Source organism: Anomaloglossus baeobatrachus, chromosome 5 (genome assembly GCF_048569485.1).
Source record: "Anomaloglossus baeobatrachus isolate aAnoBae1 chromosome 5, aAnoBae1.hap1, whole genome shotgun sequence".
Lineage (NCBI taxonomy): Eukaryota > Metazoa > Chordata > Amphibia > Anura > Aromobatidae > Anomaloglossus > Anomaloglossus baeobatrachus.
In genome coordinates, this window is record NC_134357.1 from 42976689 (window position 1) to 42999837 (window position 23149).

Below are 23149 nucleotides of genomic sequence, written 5' to 3' on the forward strand. Positions count from 1 at the left end.
AGGATTCCTGCAAAATATTTTGCAGGATACCGTAATTCCTCTAGGCAACGATTGTGACTGATGCAAAACAACGGAAGTGTGAACTTAGACTGATATTCTTCAGCAAATTGTTTGCGAGTTTTCTTAGGCTAAGGATATGGATTAATGGGTAGAGATCAGCAGACCCGTGTAAGTTCAGTTCAGCTGTTTAGTCTAGATATCGGACTTCACCTGAACCCCAATGGAAGAAGTCACTAATTGGGCAGTTTGGGTCTCATGCTAGCTGCATGTGGCTAGCCATAAACCAGACACTTCTGGGGGCAGGTGGGGTTTTTCCATTTATTTTTTTTTTTTGGTTTGTGCATACTATATGCGATCACGCTGTTGTTACCCCTAGTGCGAGCTGTTCAAACCCTGCAAGTGGCTCGCACTGGGCTGAGCACTGAGCGTACCCGAGCACAGCGATGCTCACGTGAGTGGTGTTGTTCATACGTAACGCAGCGGAGGGGTGTACTCACCTTTGTCATAAACTGTGTGTGTGTGTGTGTGCGTGTGTGTGTGTGTGTGTATATGTATATGTATATGTATATATATATATATATATATATATATATATATATATATAATGTATATGTATGTCCGTGTGTATATATATATATATATGTCTGTGTGTATATATATATATATATATATATATATATATATATATATATATATATATATATATATATATATATATATATATATATATATATATATATATATATATAATGTGTATATATGTATGTATGTATGTGTATATATATATATATATATATATATATATATATATATATATATATTTTTATTATAGGTTTATTTATGTATTTTTGCAACAAAACATTTTTTTCTTGGTCAACTTGTTTTTACAACTCTAATAACATTTTACCAATTTATGGTTACGTTCATTTTTAAAATAACTCATTTATATTATTTTAGCAAAATCATAGCGTGTAATGTAATACTAATCCTGATTTGGCACTGACGTTTTATGTTTTTCTCTTATTTTGTTATTTTTATACTCTATAACCTCACGTTCTCTCTGTGCCGTAGAACTTTTAACACCGTTTTGGGAAGCAAAGAAAGACTCGTCATCAACAACACAGACATTTTCTTTGACATTTAATACCCAATAATTGCTGCACATGGCACTGATTTTTTTTTTTTTCCCTCTCTTTAAATGTAAGATCAAACGCCCAGCGCTCTGCCTGCCAATGCAAAATTTTCTTTTAAAAGACCAAAACTTGAAAAGTACACACCATCCATATTTATAGGTTCCAATCGTACACATTTGGACACATTCGGAAGGAAAAGCAGAAACTGAAGTCTCCTCATTCGGTTTCTATTCTTTTAAATAGACCAGCGCGCGCCCCTCCCCCCCCCCCCCCCTTAAAATTTTTGGATGGGCAGTAAATGTGCATTTAACCTAATTTGTGTATACCAGGAATACTGAAGAGGGATGGCAATTAGGGAGAACATAGGACTGAATAGAAGGCTCCATCTATTCTATAAACTGAAAGGCCGCATTCCAGAATTGACCAATCATTAATTTGTTGATCTTAAGTTTCCTCTGTTTTGTGTCCCAAAGGTCAGAGGTAATTCATTGGATAACTGAAGAGCGTTTTATTTCCCTGCAGTGCCGCCACAGGGCAAATGAAGTAGTGCACTGTTCTTGTTGAAATTTAAGGCTATGTGCGCACTTACCGGATTTTGCCGCGGATTTTTTGCGGTTTTGCTGCATGTTTCGCTGCAGAAAATGTTCATAACATCTCTGCAGTGAATCACCAGCAAAACCTATGGGCAAAAAAAATCCTGTGCGCACTATGCGGAATTTGACAGCTTTATGTTTTGCTGCGGGATTCCTGCAGCAAAAACAATTGCATATCAATTCTTTTCCGCACGTCGCTGCGTGATTTCACTACATTGACTCCAATGTTAATCGTGGAATCCCGCAGGGAATAACGCAGGCAGCAAATTCTGTGCGGTTCACTGCGTTTTCCTGCGTTATTCCCTGCGGTATTTCGCGGTTTACCTCCGGTAATGTACATCGCTTGTCTGCGGTTTTGCAGGGAAATGATGTCATTACAGGAAGAGGAAGCAAAGCAGAGAGTTAACAAACACAGATCACAGACACAGACACACACAGACATCACAGACGCATAGAACACAGAAAGCAAACGGAAATATAGAAAACAAAGAACGTGGGCTCCGCTGTATATTTACCTTCCAGCCGAGGTAAGCACACAGCGGCGGCCCGGTATTCTCAGGCTGGGGAGGGAGAGGGGCAGGGTTAATGTCCCCCGCCTCACTCCCACCTCCCACAGCCGAGAATATCAGCCGCAGCTGCCCCGGGACTGTCGCATCCATTATGCGGCAGCACCGGCGTGTCCCCGGCTCTTCCTGCCGCCGTGTAGCAGTGGCAGTCAGGGTAATACAAGGGGTTAATGGTGGCGGATCACCGCCATTAACTCCAGGCTTGATCATGGCAGCGTCTATGTGGCAGCTGACATGATCAACCCGTAAGTAAAGTGAATAAACACACACAGAAAAATCCTTTATTTTAAATAAAACAAACAAGCCTCGTTCACCATTTTATTAACCCCTCCCGAAACAAAGCTCCGGCGTAATCCACAGCTCCAGCATAATCCACATTCTGCGCTGCTTACATCCAGCCGCGACTGTCACAGCGCTGAATGAATGCAGCAGACAACAGAGGTAATTACCAGTCATTTCCCACGGCCGGTAATGTGAACTCACTGCCGACCGTGGGAAATGCAGCGATCTGTACTCTATCTATCTATCTATCTATCTATCTATCTATCTATCTATCCCTCTATCTATCCCTCTATCTGTCTGTCTGTCTATCTATCTATCTGTCTGTCTGTCTGTCTGTCTATCTATCCCTCTATCTATTCTTCTGTCTCTTTATCTATCTATCTATCTCAGAGTGAAATGACTTTTTTTTTTTTTTCAATGTGCTTTATTGCATTGAATGCAATAAAGCACATCCCAACCCGCACGCGGCAATACCGCGAACAATACCGCGGTAAAACCGCAGCAAACCGCATGCGGTTTTCGGGTGCGGTTTGCCGCGTTTTTTTACCGCGGGTGCGGTAATCTTTGAATACCTGTGGAATTTTCTTGAGAAAATTCCATTTTCCAGTGCGCACATAGCCTTAAAGGGAATCTGTCAGCAGGTTTTTCCTACCTCATCTGAGAGAAGCATCATGTAGGCAAAGATGCCCAGAGTCCAATGATATATCCCTTAGATTAGTGGCTGCAGCCTCTGAGACAGTGAAAGATTTGACATTTTGCATATAGCAGAGCTCTGAGAGCTCACCCTGCCCATACCATGCTTTCAGTGTACATATCCATAGACAGAAGCTGCAAATCACAGAAGAGGGTGAAGTGGAATAACTCATGTCTGCTGAGATCCACTAATGATAAAGATAAGAGGCTTAAGCTAACATTGCAGGTAAACAAAACAAAAAAAAACCTGACATAACGGACACATGGCTGAAGTCTCTGTTTTAACACTTGCAGAACTCTGCTGACTGAGTCCCTTTAAGTAATGCACATTTGTGCTGGGTCTGTAGCTGTTAGGATAAGTGAAGGTGTTAACCCATTCAAGACATTGGGCTTACTATGTCAGGTTTAAAAATATAAAAATAAAAATAATCGCCAAGTCATTTTATGGCACCGTGAATGTAGTAAAAACAGAATTCCCCAAAAAACAGTGCCGGAATCGCTTTTTTGCCCCACAATTTTACACCACTTGGAATTTGATTCCCTTTTTCCCCAGTATGGGGTCGTTCAAAAATATGACTCATCTATGTAGATGGAAATATAAAAATGGTTAATGGTTTCATCTATTAATGTTGAATGCCATCTAACGATGATTGAAAATGTTGTGGTGGTATTGTTGTTAAAATCCCTGTTTGGGTAGAAGCCTATAGTGTGGTTGCAAGACCCCTTTGGTCCTGTTAACAGACCCCTTATAACTTTAAGTGTGTATTACATTTAGCCCCATACAGAAGACTAGACTTATTTATTTATTTTCTCCAGCGTTAAGGGGTTAGGCTAAATCATCTTTTTTTTTTTTTTATTGTTTTTTTTTTTTATAAAGACGTTTTTCCAGTTAGTAAATTGCTTTTAATTAATCAGCATGAAAACAAACAAGCAAGTTTGCAATTGACTTGTTTTTGCTATCTGCTGTCATTCTACTGCAAAAACATCTTTTATCTTTCATAGTGTACAGTTGGTTTCCATGGAGCTTGATCTGCCACACCCCAGCCCAGTGTCCATTGTAGTTACATTCTAGCACATGGGTTAATTCCTAGCATTGCAGCTACCACAGTACATTGGCATTTGGTTTAACAGCCCCTTTGTAACTTTCAGTGTGTATTACAATTTGCCCCACACATAAAAGCCTAGACTTTTATTTATTTATTTATTTTTTTTGTCCAACGTTAAGCTGTTAGGCTAAATCATCTTTTATTTTAATGAAGTTTCTTTCCAGATAGTTAGTTAATTATTTTAATTAGTTACACAATATGAAAATAAGCAAGTTTGCAATTTACTTGCTTTTGCTATCTGCTGTCATTCTCTTGCAATAACAACTTTTATCTTTCATAGTGTACAGCTGGTTTTCATGCAGCTTGACCTGCCACACCCCAGCCCAGTGTGCATTGTAGTTACATTCTAGCACAGGGGTTAACTGCTAGCTACCTCTGTACATCTATGAGAATTCGCTGATCATCTCCTTCTCTATACATCTCAACTTCATGCAAAATCACCAGCCCACAGCTTTCAGAGTAGGTTTCCTAATCATGGCTCTCACTGTCCAGGGTGTGCTTGTTCAGATACTCAAAGTGACTTTCTTAAGGAAAATCTGGACCCTCTTAAAGAATCCCGCCTCCGCGATAAAAAACCGCACCAAAACCGCAACGAAATCTGCATGCAGTTTTAGGCTATGTGCCCACGGGGACAGTGTTCTGCGGTTATATCCGCAAGACATTTCGCAGGTGCTCCCAGAAAACTGCAGCAAAACGTCTGTCTGTTTCCATGCTGCGGATGTACAGCGGAATGTCCTGCGGATATGGTGCGGACATTCTGCATTGAGGCTACAGTACCATGGCTTCGGCACTGCATCCTCAATGCAGAACAAGTGCTGCAGTGATCGGGGCGTTCATATTACTTACCTCAATCATGCAGCACCTCGCTTTCCGGCGGCCGGGTCACTCTGTCAGCGTCTGGTGCACTGTGCTGGAGAAGGTGGGCGGGCCTGCACTAGCTCCGGCTGTCACATGACCGGAGCTCGTGCAGGCCCCGCCCACCTCTTCCTTCCTGTACCTGGATCGACCGCGCTCCTGTACACCGGACGGAGAAAGTGACATCGTTGTCTTCTATCAAGGCAGGTAAGTATATGGGACCCTGCGGAGAAGTCCGCAGGAATAATTCCCATGCTGCTGATTTTTCCGCAGGGAACTCCGCATTCTTTCCGCTGCGGAAAAATCCGCAGCGTGGCCACAGCAGTTCCCAAATGCCGTAGAAATGGCTTGGGAGTAGCTGTGCTGCAGATTGTTGAAAAATCCGCGGAATTTCCGCGAAAAATCCGCGGCAAATTCCACGCATTTTCCGCAGCGTGGACACATAGCGTTACCGCGGTTTGGTGCAGATTTGACGCGGATTTACCACGGATTTTCCGCAAGTTGGTCCCTGCTGATTTTTACCATTATCTATGGCAAAAAAACACGCAGGTACCTGCGGAAAAGAAGTGACATGCTCATTAATTCCGCAGCGGAAAATCTGCGGATATAAAAAAAACGCAGTGTGCGCACAGCATTTTTTTATACCCATAGATTTTGCTGAGGAATGACTGCAGCAATGGTTGACGTTTTCTGCAGCAAATCCGTGGCAAAATCTGCGGTAAATCTGCAGCGTGCGCACATGGCCTAAAAAGGCAAATGGTGCAAAAATGTAAAGACCCTGTCAGAATAAGCTTACTGCCTGATTCTCAGTTTACTCGTTCTGCAGGCAGAAAAAATGTATAAAGCCAAATGGTGCAAAAATGTAAAGACCCTGTCAGAATAAGGGTACTTTCACACTTGCGTTTATTTCCTTCCGTTAACGGATTCCGCTGTTTCCCATAGACTTGTATGGGTGACGGATTGTACCAAAAGGACCTGCGTTGCTTCCGCTGGGTGACGCTCCGTTGCTTCTGCCCAGCGGGAGGAACACAGCATGTAACGTTATTTTGAGCAGCGGAATCCTCTGGATTCCACTGCGCATGCTCTTTTTTTTTTTTTTTAAATCAAACTTTATTTTGGCTCGCGGTGGCCGAACGTTCAGCTGAGCGCCCGGCCGTCGGCAAGCGACAGCGCTCAGCTGAGCGACCGGCCACTGGCATGCCCGGGCGCCGGCAAGTCACAGCGCTCGGCTGAGCGCCCGCCCGCCGGCATGCCCGGGCGCCGGCAAGTGACAGCGCTCACCTGAGCGCCCGCCCGCCGGCATGCCCGGGCGCCGGCAAGTGACAGCGCTCAGCTGAGCGCCCGCCCGCCGGCATGCCCGGGCGCCGGCAAGTGACAGCGCTCAGCTGATCACCCGGCGGCCGGCTGCAGGGAGCGATCAGCTGATCACCCGGCGGCTGGCTACTGGGAGCGATCAGCTGATCACCCGGTGGCCGGCTACTGGGAGCGATCAGCTGATCACCCGGCGGCCGGCTACTGGGAGCGATCAGCTGATCACCCGGCGGCCGGCTACTGGGAGCGATCAGCTGATCACCCGGCGGCCGGCTACTGGGAGCGATCAGCTGATCACCCGGCGGCTGGCTACTTGGAGCGATCAGCTGATCGTTTACAATAGTCTGCCGCTGGTAAAACTGTAAAAAAAAAAAAAAAAAAATCAAAACGAATTGCGTTGTTTTGCAGCATCCGTTGCATCCGTTGTGCCACTATATGCAACACATCCGTTGCATCTGTTACACAACGCAATGCAACGGATACCGTTCAACGCAAGTGTGAAAGTACCCTAAGCTCATTGACTGATTCTCAGTTTACTCGTTCTGCAGGCAGAAAAAATGTATAAAGCCAAATGGTGCAAAAATGTAAATGAAACCCGTCTGCAATTTTTTTTTCTTTTTAGCCCAAAATACATGCATTAAAGCAAAAAAAAAATCTGAATTATCCAGTTTTTAGTATCGCATCACTTAACTGGATTTTAACCTAATCTTCCGATGTAAATTCGTCTTCATTGTTATATAATACAAAGGCAGTGAAGCTGTGGCTGCCGTCGGCCGGGTTTCCTGGGCCAGATCCGACAATTATATACATATTATACCGGTAATAAATCTGCGCTGTTTGTTTGTTTTTGCGCATTTATTCTCATTAACAGACTTGATAATATTAAAAAAAAATAAGCCATTTAAAAGTGTCTGTGCCAGAAATATGTGAATATATATGCTTTCCTCTTCCGTCAGCTGTTACATAACAGATGGGGCTGTGCTCGTTGGCAGTCAGGCTGTGCCACATATTTAAGTCTCAGGGCACATGATTGTGTCTGATGACAGTAATCTGAAATCCCTACTTGTATGGATACATTTCCCTCTCCGAATAATCCATGTTTCCTCATTTCCCTTTCAAAAGCAAATTCCGGATGACATGTTCTTTGTAATTCAAGGTAACTGGTCTTGCCGAATTTTTTTTGCGCGGCTTTAACTTTTCTTTGGCGTTTTCGTGATCCTTAATTTCCACCCGAAACCAACAATCGCAAAATGACGGCAAAACATATTAATGGCCCTTATCAATGGTCCCCAACCAGACATGAAGGGTATGTGCACACCCTGCAGATTTGATGCAGAAATGCGTGAAATCTGCACCTTCTGGCAGAAATAAACGTATGCATTTTTGGTGCTTTTTTATGAAGTCAATGAATAAAAAACACAGGAATATACACCCCAACAATTGACATGCTGCAGATTTTTTTCTGCACCAAAAGCGAAAAAAAAGCAATGTGTGCTCAGCACTTCAGAAATCTCAGACTATGTGTCACGGGTGACAGTTCTGGCCGTTGAAGGTCACAGCGTCTGACTGCGCAGAGTGCTCCCTTACACTCCATTGTTCCTGCTGTCAGTATTCATTGGTATAGGTAGCTTTCCTGCTGGATTCATTTCTCCTTTTTGGACCCAGCAGGAGCTCGCCTTCCACCCAGTTGTTGATAATCAGCATTATTTTGGTGCTTAAATACTCCTTCCTTCCAGGGACTGGTGCTGGTGATATTTTCAGTTCCTTCAAGCTCTGGTTGCAAGCAGGTGGCTTGTACTCCTCTGTGGTATTGTTCCTGAAAACTCTGCTGAACTTGTACCTGAGTCATCTAGTGAAAGGTAGTTCATGCTTTTCCCCCTGTGTGTCCTCCTTGTGTCTTCTGTAGTATTTAGTGGGGTTGACGAAGAGCTCATCCCATCTATTCCCTATTTAGGGCCGAGCACTAGGGATATCTAGGGTCAGGTATCTGGCTCGACGCATAGGTGCAGAACCTATCTAGGATGGTGAGGGACCCCAAGGACCATCAGTAGGTTTGGTCTGGGGTCACAATCTTCTTTTTCCCTAGACACAGGGTTTCCCTTCCCTTTCGCCGTGCGCTGGGATACTTTGCTGGCTTTAGGATACGTATGCAGATTTTGGTGCCGATTTTGCAAAAAAAAAAGCATCAAAACCTGCATAAAAATAACTCACCGTGTGCATAGTCTTATAGTTCTACTAATGTCAGCTCCTGTCCATAGAAATTATTTTTATATATTGGACTAACCAAATTCCCCCCCCATCCCCACCAGGGGCGAGGTTATAAATGTCAATTTGGACTGGCGATGTTTTGCATGTATGTACATCTGCATGCTTAATTAGTAAAATAATGACGTTTTACCTGTATATGATACATGCGCTTTTCCTACACGTGTCACAGTTTGCTGTATCTTGGCCCGTCCGATATGATAGCCTAGACATAAAATAGAAATACGGACACAGGTAAATCAAACCATTGACTCACAATCAGAAAGCAAGTTTGCAAATGCTGATGTTGCTGATTTTGCTCTTGTCCTTTATGAGCATTTATATATTTTTCATTAGTGTAAATTTAAAGAAAATAGGTCACTGGGTTTTTGACACCTATTCTGAGAACTTCATAATGTAGAGACAGAGCCCCAGATTCCAACCATATGTCACTTACTGAGTTTCTTGCTGTAGTTTCTATAAAATAATTGTTTTATCAGCAGGAGATTATCATCAGAGGACTAGTAACTCTGTTGCCAGATAGTCCAGCCACGCCCCCACCACTGATTTGGTAGCTTTCTGCCTATGCAGAGTGGGCAGAGAAAGCTACCAATCAGGGGTGTGGGCGGGGTTATACGCCATCAGGGGTGTGGGCGGGGTTATACGCCATCAGAGGTGTGGGCGGGGTTATACGCCATCGGGGGTGTGGGCGGGGTTATACGCCATCGGGGGTGTGGGCGGGGTTATACGCCATCTGGGGGTGTGGGCGGGGTTATACGCCATCTGGGGGTGTGGGCGGGGTTATACGCCATCTGGGGGTGTGGGCGGGGTTATACGCCATCTGGGGGTGTGGGCGGGGTTATACGCCATCTGGGGGTGTGGGCGGGGTTATACGCCATCTGGGGGTGTGGGCGGGGTTATACGCCATCTGGGGGTGTGGGCGGGGTTATACGCCATCTGGGGGTGTGGGCGGGGTTATACGGCGCTCAGCATTCCGAGAACTAGTAGATGTCCAGCAGAGAAAACTGTGATTTTATCAAAACTTCTGCAAGCAGCCTAGTAAGTGACAGATCGCTGGAATCCGGATATCTGTCCTAGCATCATGGTGCTCTCAGATGGAATAACAAAAACCTGGTGACAGTTTCTTCAAGTTAAAAAGCCGCAGACATTATATTGTTTAGTACCTCTGTATCAGTCATATGGTATAGCAGGGAAAAAGTCTCTGTGCAATGGATATGACCAATGGTCATTGCAGAGTGCGATAGAGGAGAGTGGCATGTAAAGGGTTCTGAGCACCACTCAGTGCTACAGATTCAGGTGAGTGGCATCAATGACCTTTCGTCGGTCGATATCTGCCAAGGTGCTTGCATAGTCACCAGGTATCATGTACCTGTCTTATTCTCAATGAAAGGCTAGGTGAGGATAGCTGTCAGCTTTGCCTGTCACCGGGCAGGCACCTGCTGACACAACAGCATCAGAGCTGTGCAGCCGCCGATTCTGGCTCTTTAAAGACGACCGTTCCCCAATTTTAGCATATTACATTAGCCAAATGAAGGAATAACGGCTGCAGAGTGGGATAACAACATATTTTTTATTTTTTTTTTGTGAATCTCTCTTCTCCATTGGGGAGTTATTCACTTGTAAAATGATTGTTAGTTTATATTATAAGAGGGTGATGGGAGATATATATATATATATATATATATATATATATATATATATATATATATATATATATATATATATATATATATATATATATATATATATATATAATCTAATCTAATATAACACATATAATCTAATCTGATATAACATATATAATCCAATCTAATCTAATATAACATATATAATCTAATCTAATCTAATATAACATATATAATCTAATCTAATATAATATAACATAATATATATATATATATATATATATTATATATATATATATTATATATATATATATATATATATCCTTCTTTGAGAGCATTTCCATTTTTCCATGCATGACGTCAGCTAATCATAAGCATTATATAAAGAGGAGGGCTGCACACCAGCGACAGTGCAAGGGGAATAAATGCAAAGCAGAAACTGCTGTGTGAATACTGACATGAAAAATCCAATAGCTAATACTAATCCTAAGCAGGCAGCGTGATGCAGGAAAGAAAAAAGAGTGTCCAGAAAATAAGTAGAAAAGCGGAATGCTGCACAGCTCTGCTCTTCTCCTCGGGTCACACAGATCTCACTGCCGCCATCTACTCTTATTACATACAGGAGGAGGGCAAACTTTTGTGTCATTACAGATTCATCTGTGGATTTACGTCAACTATCAAAGCACTAGATACAAAGTGATGTATGTGCGGCACTGCAGCTCTCCTCTCACAGTACTGACAGAGTAAAGCCTGCTTTACACGTTACGATTCTGCATACGATATCGTATGCGATCGTAACCGCCCCCATCGTATGTGTCGCACGTTCAATTTGTTGAATGTGCCGCACAGACGATTCACCCCCGTCACTCGTACTTACCCGTCCATAAGACCTCGATGTGGGCGGCGAACATCCACTTCCTGGAGTGGGAGGGACGTTCGGCGTCACATCGACGTCACGCGGCAGCCGGCCAATAGAAGCGGAGGGGCGGAGATGAGCAGGATATAAATATCCCGCCCACCTCCTTCCTTCCGCATTGCTGGCCGGGAGCCGCAGGACGCAGGTAAGATCTGTTCATCGTTCCCGGGGTGTCACACACTGCGATGTGCGCTACCCCGGGTACGATGAACAATCTGACGTGCAATTCATGAGGAATGAACAACGTGCATGCGATGAACGCTTTACCGTTCAATCGCAATCGCACATAGCTGTCACACACTGCAATGTACCTTACGATGCCGGATGTGCGTCACTTACGACGTGGCCCCGCCGACACATTGTAAGATACATTGCAGCGTGTAAAGCGGGCTTATGGGCAGATCTGACAGTGCTGTGAGATAAGAGCTGCAGCAAGTCACACACAACTCTGGATATGTGTCACCCATCAGGGTAAATGTTTGGAATAGATGCAGAAAAGTGTTTGTAATGACCCACAGCTCTGCTGTAATCACACTAGGTGCTTGGCAGTAGGGAAACCTGTGTGATCAGATGAGGAGAGACGAGCTGTGTGACATTATGGCATTATATGTCTTACCATCATATCACACCGAGAGAGCCACTTCTAAGCTTCTCTGGGTGTGTTTGTTTTGGTTTTTTTCCTCCTGTTTGACGCCTTTTCCTTATGATTGGACAACTTCATGCAGGGGAACTCGATGAAGAATCTCCCTTTCACATTGCACCTTTTATATACGTTCGCTGGTCCCATCAGGGCATCCGTCCAAACTGCCCCTCCCCCATCCCGCAAAATGTGCTTCGAACGCATGCGCCGACAGGGCCAGTGACTATAATGGAGCAGACTCCAGTAGCGTGTGCTCTGTGTTGCACCATTTTCGGGCATATATGTGATCGACTCTGTTTTGGTGTCCGCCTGCAGAAAACGTTTATGTGCAAAAATGGTGCAAGACAAGAGCACACACTACCGGAGTCTGCTCCATTATAGTCACTGGCCCTGTTGGCGCATGCGTCCGAAGCACATTTTGCGGGATGGGGGAGGGGGCGGATCGGACGGATGCCCCGACGGGACCAGCGAACGTATATAAAGGTGCAATGTGAAAGTAGCCTAAACTTAACATATAAACTTCACAATCTAATATCTCTGCAGCCGAGATAATTACATGGTATTCAGCTCTGAGACACGATTTCATAATGTGGCCAGTGTAAGGCTATGTGCGCACAGTGCATTTTTCGCGGCGTTTTTGCACGTTTTTCGGGTGCGTTTTTGGCCTCAAAACTGCAGGACTTTGCTTCCCCAGCAAAGTCTATGAGTTTTCATTTTTGCTGTCCGCACACATCTGTTTATTTTACCTGCGTTTTTGAGTTAAAAAAAAAATGTCAGTTCTTTCCTGCGTTTTTCTGCGTTTTCCGCCCATGCAATGCATTTGAAAAACGCAGCAAAACGCAGAGATCAAAAACGCACCCAAAAACGCACCAAATCGCGGCAAAAACGCATGCGTTTTTTGATGCGTTTTTTCGACGCAGGTGCGTTTTTGTGCGTTTTTAGCGGCCAAAAACGCTGCGTCAAAAAGACGCAGTGTGCGAACCTAGCCTAACTGGTAAAAAGTCCTCTTCAAATGTTCCTGTCACCAGGTCAAATGTGTCCAGATTTTGCGTTGATTTTATTTCCTTCCCTGAGTATTAAATTTTATTTTAATTTATTTATTTATTTATTTATTTAAATTCGCCATATGGCTCCAGAGGTAAGGCCCTTTTAATTTAGTCCAAAATTTTATGGTGTTTTCCCAAAGGGCAAGATTTACAGGATCATCTAGGGCAGTGTTTCCCAAACTCCAGTCCTCACGGCCCCCCAACAAGTCATATTTTCAGGATTTCCTTACTATTGCACAGGTGATGGAATCATTATCAAGGCATCACCTGTGCAATATTAAGGAAATGCTGGAAATATGACCTGATGGGGGTCGTGAGGACTGGAGTTTGGGAACCACTGGTCTAGGGTATGTATTTAGGCAGCTCTGCATAACTACATGGTAAAACCGATCAAAGTTATCACTAATTTAAAAGGCCATGTAACCATGGATAAACAAAGAACTGAAGACTCCTGAGCAACAGGACTAAAATAAGAGCAAGAACTGGCCAATTGTAACCTCATGACAGGTTCTCTTTAAAGGAATCGTCCACTATAAATTAATAAATGTTCTCAGTTGTGTTGCCACTATAAATATTAACAAAAATAAATAAATAAAAGCAAGACTGCAAAAGGAGACAGAGTAAGGCTCTGTTCACACTAGAAAAAGGATTTTTCTCAAGAAATTTCTTGAGTCTGAAAGATTAGCGCACTTGCAGTCAAAAAACGCACCAACAACGCACCGAAAACCGCATGCGGTTTTAGCGCGTTTTTGATGCGGTTTTTCCACAGGTTGGTACCTGCGGTTTTGTTTTTTTTTTTTTTAACATTATCTATGGCAAAAAACGCAGGTACCTGCAGAAAAGAAGTGACCTGCACATTAGAAGTGTGCGCACAGCTATTTTTTTTTTTTTTTTTCATAGGTTTTGCTGGGAAATGTCTGCAGAAAGATTACAACCATTTTCTCAAGAAATTTTTGCAGCAAAAACGCAAAGAAAAAGGCAGTGTGTGAACAAGGCTTTAGAAATGTCAGAGCACAAACACAGATTACAAACCAACACTATAGTAAGTAGATGCAGCAATGAATAAAATGCAGCTTTTATTAAATTTAAGTTTAGTAAACTTCAATTTATATGACACAATAAACTCAAAGATGGGTTTAGTGGATAACCTAACAGAGAGACCCCTATGACACCAGGTTCTCTAAAAATAAGACCGGGTCTTCTTATTCTAAACATCAATCCACATTTATTCTTGAAGGAAAAAAGAAAAAAAATTAATATTTACCGTATGTAAATATAGTAATATTGCATTCAGGAACATCAATATAACTCTCTATGCCGTCTGTCTGTCTGTCTGTCTGTCTGTCTGTCTGTCTACACACACACACACCACATAGCAGCCTGTCTCCTCTTCAGCTTTAGACTCTTGCAATTAAAGGGAATCTGTCACCAGGGTTTTGCAATGTAAGCTGAGGACAGTATTAGGCTATGTGCACACAGTGCATTTTTCGCGCGTTTTTCTGGTGCGTTTTTGGCCTCAAAACTGCATGACTTTTCTTCCCCAGCAAAGTCTGAGTTTTCATTTTTGCTGTCCGCACACAACTTTTTTTTTTTTTTTTTAAGCTGCGTTTTTGAGCTTAAAAAAAAAATGGACATGTCAATTCTTTCCTGCGTTTTTCTGCGCTTTTCCCTCACGCAATGCATTGGAAAAACACAGAGATCAAAAACGCAGCCAAATCGCGGTAAAAACGCATGCGTTTTTTGCCGCGGGTGCGTTTTCGTGCGTTTTTAGCGGCCAAAAACGCAGCGTCAAAAAAACGCAGCGTTTGCACATAGCCTTAAACAGGGTTAAAAAAGTAGAAACATCTGTGCTTCTCTTATCTGTGTGCCAGCTACTGTTTATTCATACTAAAGGGTTTATTGTTCTGTGATTAACATTGATGTGACTCCATTCCTCCACCATGCTCCCTGTTGTGATTGTGCATTGACTGTGAGATGTCAATCTTCTATCGGTAGCCTGGTGTGGGCGGGGACAGCTCCCAGCTCTGCAACACTCAATTCTGAGATAAAGTCAGAATGGCTGAAACCTGGTTAGTTTCAGAATCTTTTCCAACAACATCTCAGATGAAGTAGCAAAAACCTGGTGACAGATTCCCTTTGAGACCTTTGGTGACAACATAGTCACATGACCGCGATGTCACAAAGCTCCTTAAGCAGTCCTATCATCAGTATAGAAATGCAGAGGAAAGTAGAAGAATGGGGGCCCTATGAAATTGCCCAATTTCTCCTGATCATTTCTTTTAGACTCCTGCAATTAAGAGACATTTGTGTTATATCATGGTCACATGACTGGAAAGTCACTAAAGGTCCTTTAGACAATTTTAACTTTGGAATGTAAATGCTAGGGTCCGTAAGAGAGTGGCAGATCCTGACAAATTGTGAAGTTTGACTCCCCCCTAATATCGGCCCTGACTAACTAGGGCTTATTTTTGGACTAGGACTTATATTTCAAGCGTACTCCAAAAATTCTGTAAAATTATGCTATTTTTATTTTCAGGGTAAATCTTAATTTTGGAGAAATACAGTAGGAATAAATGGCACGGACCACAGAATAAGTATGCCATGCAGAGAAATACATAAATATATAAATATAGAAAATCTCTCTCTATATGCATATGTATATACATGTATATGTGTATGTGTGTGTGTATATATATATATATATATATATATATATATATATATATATATAAAATATTGTGTGTGTGTATATATATAATATATATATATATATATGTATAATTATATATATATATATATATATGTATAATTATATATATATATATAATTATACATATGTATAATTATACATATGTATATTTACTGTGAATTTAGGTATACATGGTTGATGTTCAACTGTTCTGATAGAAGTTTGTCCGTGAAACAAGAGGTAGAATGGAATAGACTGGAACTGCTACTATATTGGTTCCGCACGTATTATTATAGAGTTGTTGGTTTGTTTTGATATGTGTTTTTTTTTTTGTTTTTTTTTTAGTTTTAAACCTAAATGTTTATTGACCTACAGATAATGGGCACAGTCCTGGGACCTCAACTCCACTTTCCGCCCTGTGCTTGACATAGTGCCTACACCCAAAATGCTGCTGTATGAAGTATGACTGTTAACGGATTGTTGATATTGAGCATTCAATGGTCAAATGACTTAATATTGCGAAGTTTCATATTTTTTTATTTCACCATCTCCTTAAAGAGGTTGTCCACTACTTTTACATTGATGGCCTATACTTAGGATATGTCATCACAGTCTGATCGGTGAGGGTGGTTTTGGTGCTGGCGGCATCCCCTTGTGGACAGAAATGCTAATTTCCGTAGTTGCCCCGTCAACTGATGGCAGCCGGGTACTGCACATCCGCGTACTGTTCAAATTTATATGAGAAAGATGCTATCAGTTAATGGGACAGGTCTGGAAGTGAGCATTTCTGGCCGTCTGTTGCTGCCGCCACCGGCACTGACAACAGCGGATCAGCGGGGTGCAGGGTGTCAGACTCCACCCAATCAGACCCCGATCACCTATCCTAAGGGATAGACCATCAATGAAAAAGTAGTAAGCAACCTCTTTAAAGAGACGCTAAAAAAAAAAATAATTAAAGCTTACTAAGGGAAAGGATAGGCCATCAATGTAAAAGTAGTAGTGGACAACCTCTTTAAGAGAATGAGATGTGGATGTGAACTGAAAGACATTTCCTGGGCAGCCAACCAACTGATAAATAATACAATTAATCTAACTATATGCTGGAACGACGAAAAACCGAGAACAATAGTACCAGCATACTTCAACTCCACAATAGTGGTACTGTTACATGTTCAGCTTCACCATAGAACAAGACCTTGAAACCATTATTCTTTTCATGTCAACCAAGCAACTTTTCATTGGAGGATCCTTCCTTCTGGGAGAGAGCAGGCTACAGATATGACTTGACTTTATTGAATTTACTCAGGCTTTGTACCAGGTAGTAATCGTTATGTAGATCTATCTGCGGTAGCCGGCCAACATCAGAGAATAGTATAATTGCTTGGGGGGGAAGCTTGAGTACGGGTCAGTGCCGAGTGACCCAAAACGTAGCTATTAAATTCCCAATTCTATCGCTCTACTTCTGTTACATTGCGTCTGAAGAGCAGACTAGTTCCACTTCTAAAGGCTTTTTATCCCTCATACTACAAAGAAAACGTCTTTGGAGTTGGGCTTATTCTTCCAATTGATAAAGGGGCAACGTGTGGCACCGGACGATAACATAACTGATGGTAGATTGGCCCTTTGTTCCTTACACTCTTGTATACATATATAGTAACTAAAGATCCATGATGGTATATTTACCGCTTTCTACATATTTCACCAATTATTCCATTTATCAGTCTTTCTATTATACCATATTTTTACCTGTTTTTTTTTTTTTTATTGTTGCCGGGGGTTTCTAAATATTTTTATACTTTTTCATGACAATTTCTTTTAGCATGTACAGATAGAATCATAAAAAAAAAAATAATCGAAGGGGTTGTCCACTATTGGACGTTAACTTCAATGCCAACATCCGCCATATCATATATTTTATTAGATATATATATATATATATATATATATATATATATATATATATATATATATATATAAAATATCTCCCCCAGTCCGGCATTATTTCACCGGTGACCGTGGTGTTTACCAGGGCTCATATAACATTGTCATGTGAACACTGCAAACTTCACTGTTACATTGGACGTAAAGCTTGAAAGAAAGAAAAAAAAAATACACCCACATATTATATTTACAGGCACATTCATGGAGTTTTGTGTCAAAGGATAATTTTTGATACATTTTTGCATAAAAATTAATGCTTGTGACTCAATGCCTGGCCCAAGCTCAATATTAACTCTCGACACCTAATAATAAAGTTCAAGGTATGCATGGTTCAAAGATTCCATAAACCTACTGTATGTAAAAAAAAATAAAAAAATATATATATATTTATTAAAAAGTGTGTTTATACAGTATATCACAAGAGTGAGTACACCACTCACATTTTTGTAGATATTTTATATCTTTTCATGGGACAACAATGTAGATATAACACAGCTAGCAACTCAACACACAGCCAATAACATTTAAATGGCTGGCAATAAAAGTGAGTACACCCCTAAGTGATGCCCAATTAGCCATTTTCCCTCCCCGGTGTCATGTGACTCATTAGTGTTTTAGTGTTACAAGGTTTCAGGTGTGAATGGGGAGCAGGTGTGTTACATTTGGTGTTATCGCTCACACACTCTCTCATACTGGTCACTGGAAGTTCAGCATGACTAAGAATTCTCTGAGGATCTGAAAAAAAGAATTGTTGCTCTAAATAAAGATGGTCGAGGCTATAAGAAGATTGCCAGCACCCTGAAACAGAGTTGCCGCAAGGTGGCCAAGACCATACAGCGGCTTAACAAGACAGGATCCACCCAGGACAAGCCTCACCATGGTTGAACACAGTCGCTAAGTGGATGTGCTCAGTGTCATATCCAAAGGTTGTCTTTTCAAAATAGACTGGCAAGTGCTGGCAGCATATTGCTGCAGAGGTTACGGACAGGGGGGGTCCGCCTGTCAGTGCTCAGACAATACACCGTATACTGCATCAAAGTGGTCTACAGAGCGGTCATCCTAGAAGGAAGCCTCTTCTAAAGATTGTTCACAAGCATGCCCGCAGTTTTCTGAAGACAAGCAGACTGAGGACAGGGATTACTGGAGCCATATCCTGTGATGAGACCAAGATAAACATATTTGGTTCAGATGTGGTTGCAAGCAGGTGAGGAGTACAAAGACGTGTGTCCTGCCTACAGTCAGGCATGGTGGTGGAAATGTCATGATTTGGGGCTGCGTGAGTGCTGCTGGGTATGGGGGCTGCAGTTCATTGAGGGAACCATGAATTCCATGTAATGTGACATATTGAATCAGAGCATCATCTCCTCCCTATGGAAACTGGGCTGCAGGGTAGTATTCCAACATAACTTCCCCACACACTCCTCCAAAACAACCACTGCTTAACTAAACAAACTGAGGGTAAAGGTGCTGGACTAGACAAGCATCTCCAGACCTAAACCCTACTGAGCATCTGTGGGGCCTCCTCAAACTTGAGGTGGAGAAGCACAAGGTCTCCAACATTCACCAGCTCCGTGATGTTATCATGAAAGATGGGAGAGGATCCAGCGGCTCATGTAAAACGTTAGTGAACTCAATGCCCAAGAGAGTTAAGGCAGTGCTGGACAATAATAGTAGCCCCACAAAATATTGACATTTTCATAAAGGGTGTACTCCTTTTTGTTGCCAGCGGTTTAGACATTAATTGGTGTGTGTGTTGAGCTATTTAGATGACACTAGATTTACACAGTTATGCAAGCTGACACTGTACATTGTATCATGGTGTCAGATCTTCAGTGTGGTCCCATGAAAAAATATAATAAAATATTTACAAAAATGAGGGGTGTACTCACTTTTGTGTCATAGTGTGTGTGTGTGTGTGTGTGTGTGTGTGTGTGTGTGCGTGTGCGTGTGCGTGCGTGCTCCATGAAACATTGGAGCGTGCCGGCAGGTCTCAAATTGCTGGAGGCCGACTGGAGCGTTGATAGAAGATGAAGGTTGGTATAAAACAGGGGGTAGGGGACATTCATTTAAAGCACCACTTTAGAGGTGCAATAAAAAAAAATAAAAAGTTGGAGTGGTGCTTTAACTGAGAGCAGCATAATGTAGGGACAGAAAGTCTGATTTCAGGGATGTGTCACTTACTGGGCTGCTTGGTGCAGTTTTAATAAAATCCCTGTTTTCTGTGCAGTGCAATGAATGCTGAGGTGTATAACTCTGACCACACCACTGATTGGCAGCTTCATGTGTAAACTATACATTGTCCACATGCTGCCAGTCAGTGATGTGGGCGGGGTTACACAAACTAGCTTGACTGTCTGCCTCATAACACCTAGTTTTACACTGATAATCTCTTGCTGATAAAATACTGATTGTGCTGAAACTACAGCAAGCTGCTTAGTAAGTGACCCATATATACCCCAAATATAGGTATCAACAAGAGTTTGTGTTTTCAAAAATGCTGAAATAAAGGGCGAACAATTTTTTCTACTTCATCCACAAATATAATAAAAGATATATAGTGAACAGTGTAAGATTTGTGACCGGTTCATCTGTCAGAAACTTAGACCTCATCGGTAGTGATGATCACAATTCCTACGACTGGCGCTCAGGACCAGACAAGCGTCGGTGAATTTCTCAAACAAAATAGGGACAATGATAATGTAGAAACATGATTGATGTTTGTGTCTGAGACGCAATGTATTTGCCGACACTATTTCAACATTGATAAACATCTAATTAGGCCCAGAGGGTGGTTAGATAAGCAAGTACTCATTTTCTCCTTCCTTGTACATAACATAAAAAACACCAATGTGTGGAAATCCGAGAGCAAGTATGATCTCTGATTTATAAGGTGAGGTGATATAATGTACACACGTTCCCCTTCTCCTCCCTCGCAGGTTGCCACCACAATGGATGCTCCACTTCCGGATCAGCTGAGGGCTGGTATTTTTAGGCTGAGGAGGTCCCAATAACCATGGACCTTCCCAGCCTTCACCTGTCTGCTTTACCTTTGCTTGTTATCAAAAAGGAAGGGGACCTCACTTTTTTTGTTATTTTTTTTTATTTGCCTAATATATTTTACAGATCCATCCATCCATCCATCCATCCATCCATCCATCCTAATATCTATCTATATTTTTAACTGGTGTAAATGCTGCTGTTCTCCTGTTTTTGCTTTGTTTTTGCTTCTGTGTTACAGCGATATAACCTCTTTTTCCTGTGCATAATTTGTCTTTTTTTGTCAACGGGGCTTGGTCTTACATAAAGATGCCCAGAGAGAAGAGGTGAGGACCACTCCCACTTGGTTATCAGACTAGATTTACATAAAGGAAGAGGGGTGTCATATCTCCGGGAAGGAGAGGAAAAAGTCCTAAAAAAAAAAAAAAAACAACCCCTCACCGGATTCATAGGAACAGTGGAATTTTTATCAGGCAGACATTAAAAAAAAAAAAATGTTTAGGTTAATTGACAGATCCTCTATGAATATAATTTATATTGCACACATCCCAGTATTCACTTAGGCAGACTTCACATGTCCTGTAATCATCCGCTAGAACAGATCCTGCAGAGAGCTTTTTTTTTTTTTGTTTTTTTTTTTAAACATGGGAGTCTATGGAGCATAGATCCATTAACGTATTGCTATTTATCTTCCATTTGTAATGGATCCGGTAAGAAAACAGACCCATTACAAATGCAAGAAAAACAGATGACTAAATAGTAATCCATAACGGATCTGTTCTCCGTAGACACTTATGTTTAAATACGGATCCGGCAGAGCAACAGACAAAGTTGTGTTTGCACAACTTTTTGTCCAATGGCTCTCTACAGGATCCGTTCTAAGGCCGGGGTCACACTTGCATGTGACTCGTGCGAGAATCGGATCACACTGCCCGGACCGGCCGCAGCTCTCCTGACAGGAGCGGGTCAACATCATAGAAATACATACAGCGGAGCCGCTCCTGGCAGAAGCGAAGGCGGCCGGTCCGTGCAGTGCGATCCGATTCTCGCATGAGTCACACGCAAGTGTGACCCCGGCCTAACTGATGGTTACAGGACATTTGAACTCATAGTTGTGGTGCTACCTGGTGTTTAAAGTACCTGTCCACCTAATGAGATGGGTTCTAGTGGACACACATGCTCCATCACATACTCCCACAGATCTCTACTGTTTTTCAGCCAATAGACTGCTGCGCCATGATAGTATACTGTAACATTCTTTCTGCAGGAATATACAGTCATATGAAAAAGCACCCCTATCAATGTTAACCTTTTTTCTTTATAACAATTTTGGTTTTTGCAGCAGCTATTTCAGTTTCATATATCTAATAACTGATGGACTGAGTAATATTTCTGGATTGAAATGAGGTTTATTGTACTAACAGAAAATGTGCAATCCGCATTTAAACTAAATTCGACAGGTGCATAAGTATGGGCACCTCAACATAAAAGTGACATTAATATTTTGTAGATCCTCCTTTTGCAAAAATAACAGCCTCTAGTCGCTTCCTGTAGCTTTTAATGAGTTCCTGGATCCTGGATGAAGGTATATTTGACCATTCCTGTTTACAAAACAATTCCAGTTCAGTTAAGTTTGATGGTCGCCGAGCATGGACAGCCGCTTCAAATCATCCCACAGATGTTCAATGATGTTCAGGTCTGGGGACTGGGATGGCCATTCCAGAACATTGTAATTGTTCCTCTGCATGAATGCCTGAGTAGATTTGGAGCGGTGTTTTGGATCATTGTCTTGCTGAAATATCCATCCCCTGCGTAACTTCAACTTAGTCACTGATTCTTGCACATTATTGTCAAGAATCTGCTGATACTGAGTTTAATCCATGCAACCCTTAACTTTAACAAGATTCCCGGTGCTGGCATTGGCCACACAGCCCCAAAGCATGATGGAACCTCCACCAAATTTTACTGTGGGTAGCAAGTGCTTTTCTTGGAATGCCGTGTTGTTTTGCCTCCATGCATAACGCCTTTTTGTATGACCAAACAACTCAATCTTTATTTCATCAGTCCACAGGACCTTCTTCCAAAATGTAACTGGCTTGTCCAAATGTGCTTTTGCATACCTCGGGCGACTCTGTTTGTGGCGTGCTTGCAGAAACGGCTTCTTTCGCATCACTCTCCCATACAGCTTCTCCTTGTGCAACGTGCGCTGTATTTGACCGATGCACATTGACACCATCTGCAGCAAGATGATGCTGCAGGTCTTTGGAGATGGTCTGTGGATTGTCCTTGACTGTTCTCACTATTCTTCTTCTCTGCCTTTTTGATATTTTTCTTGGCCTTCCACTTCTGGGCTTAACAAGAACTGTACCTGTGTTCTTCCATTTCCTTACTATGTTCCTCACAGTGGAAACTGATAGTTTAAATCTCTGAGACAACTTTTTGTATCCTTCCCCTGAACAACTATGTTGAATAATCTTTGTTTTCAGATCAT

General features: G+C 42.1%; 2 protein-coding genes across 3 annotated transcripts in view; one reads left to right on the forward strand and one right to left on the reverse strand.

Annotated features, from left to right (window-relative positions):
* Positions 1–23149, forward strand: part of DOCK1 (dedicator of cytokinesis 1) — a 523077-nt gene that overhangs the window by 202487 nt on the left and 297441 nt on the right. The window lies entirely within an intron of this gene.
* Positions 1–23149, reverse strand: part of INSYN2A (inhibitory synaptic factor 2A) — an 89759-nt gene that overhangs the window by 7359 nt on the left and 59251 nt on the right. For both annotated transcript variants that reach the window (XM_075352252.1, XM_075352253.1), the window contains exon 3: positions 8938–9009. In XM_075352252.1, coding sequence (XP_075208367.1) covers positions 8938–9009 — 72 coding nt within the window. The remainder of the gene's footprint in view (positions 1–8937; positions 9010–23149) is intronic.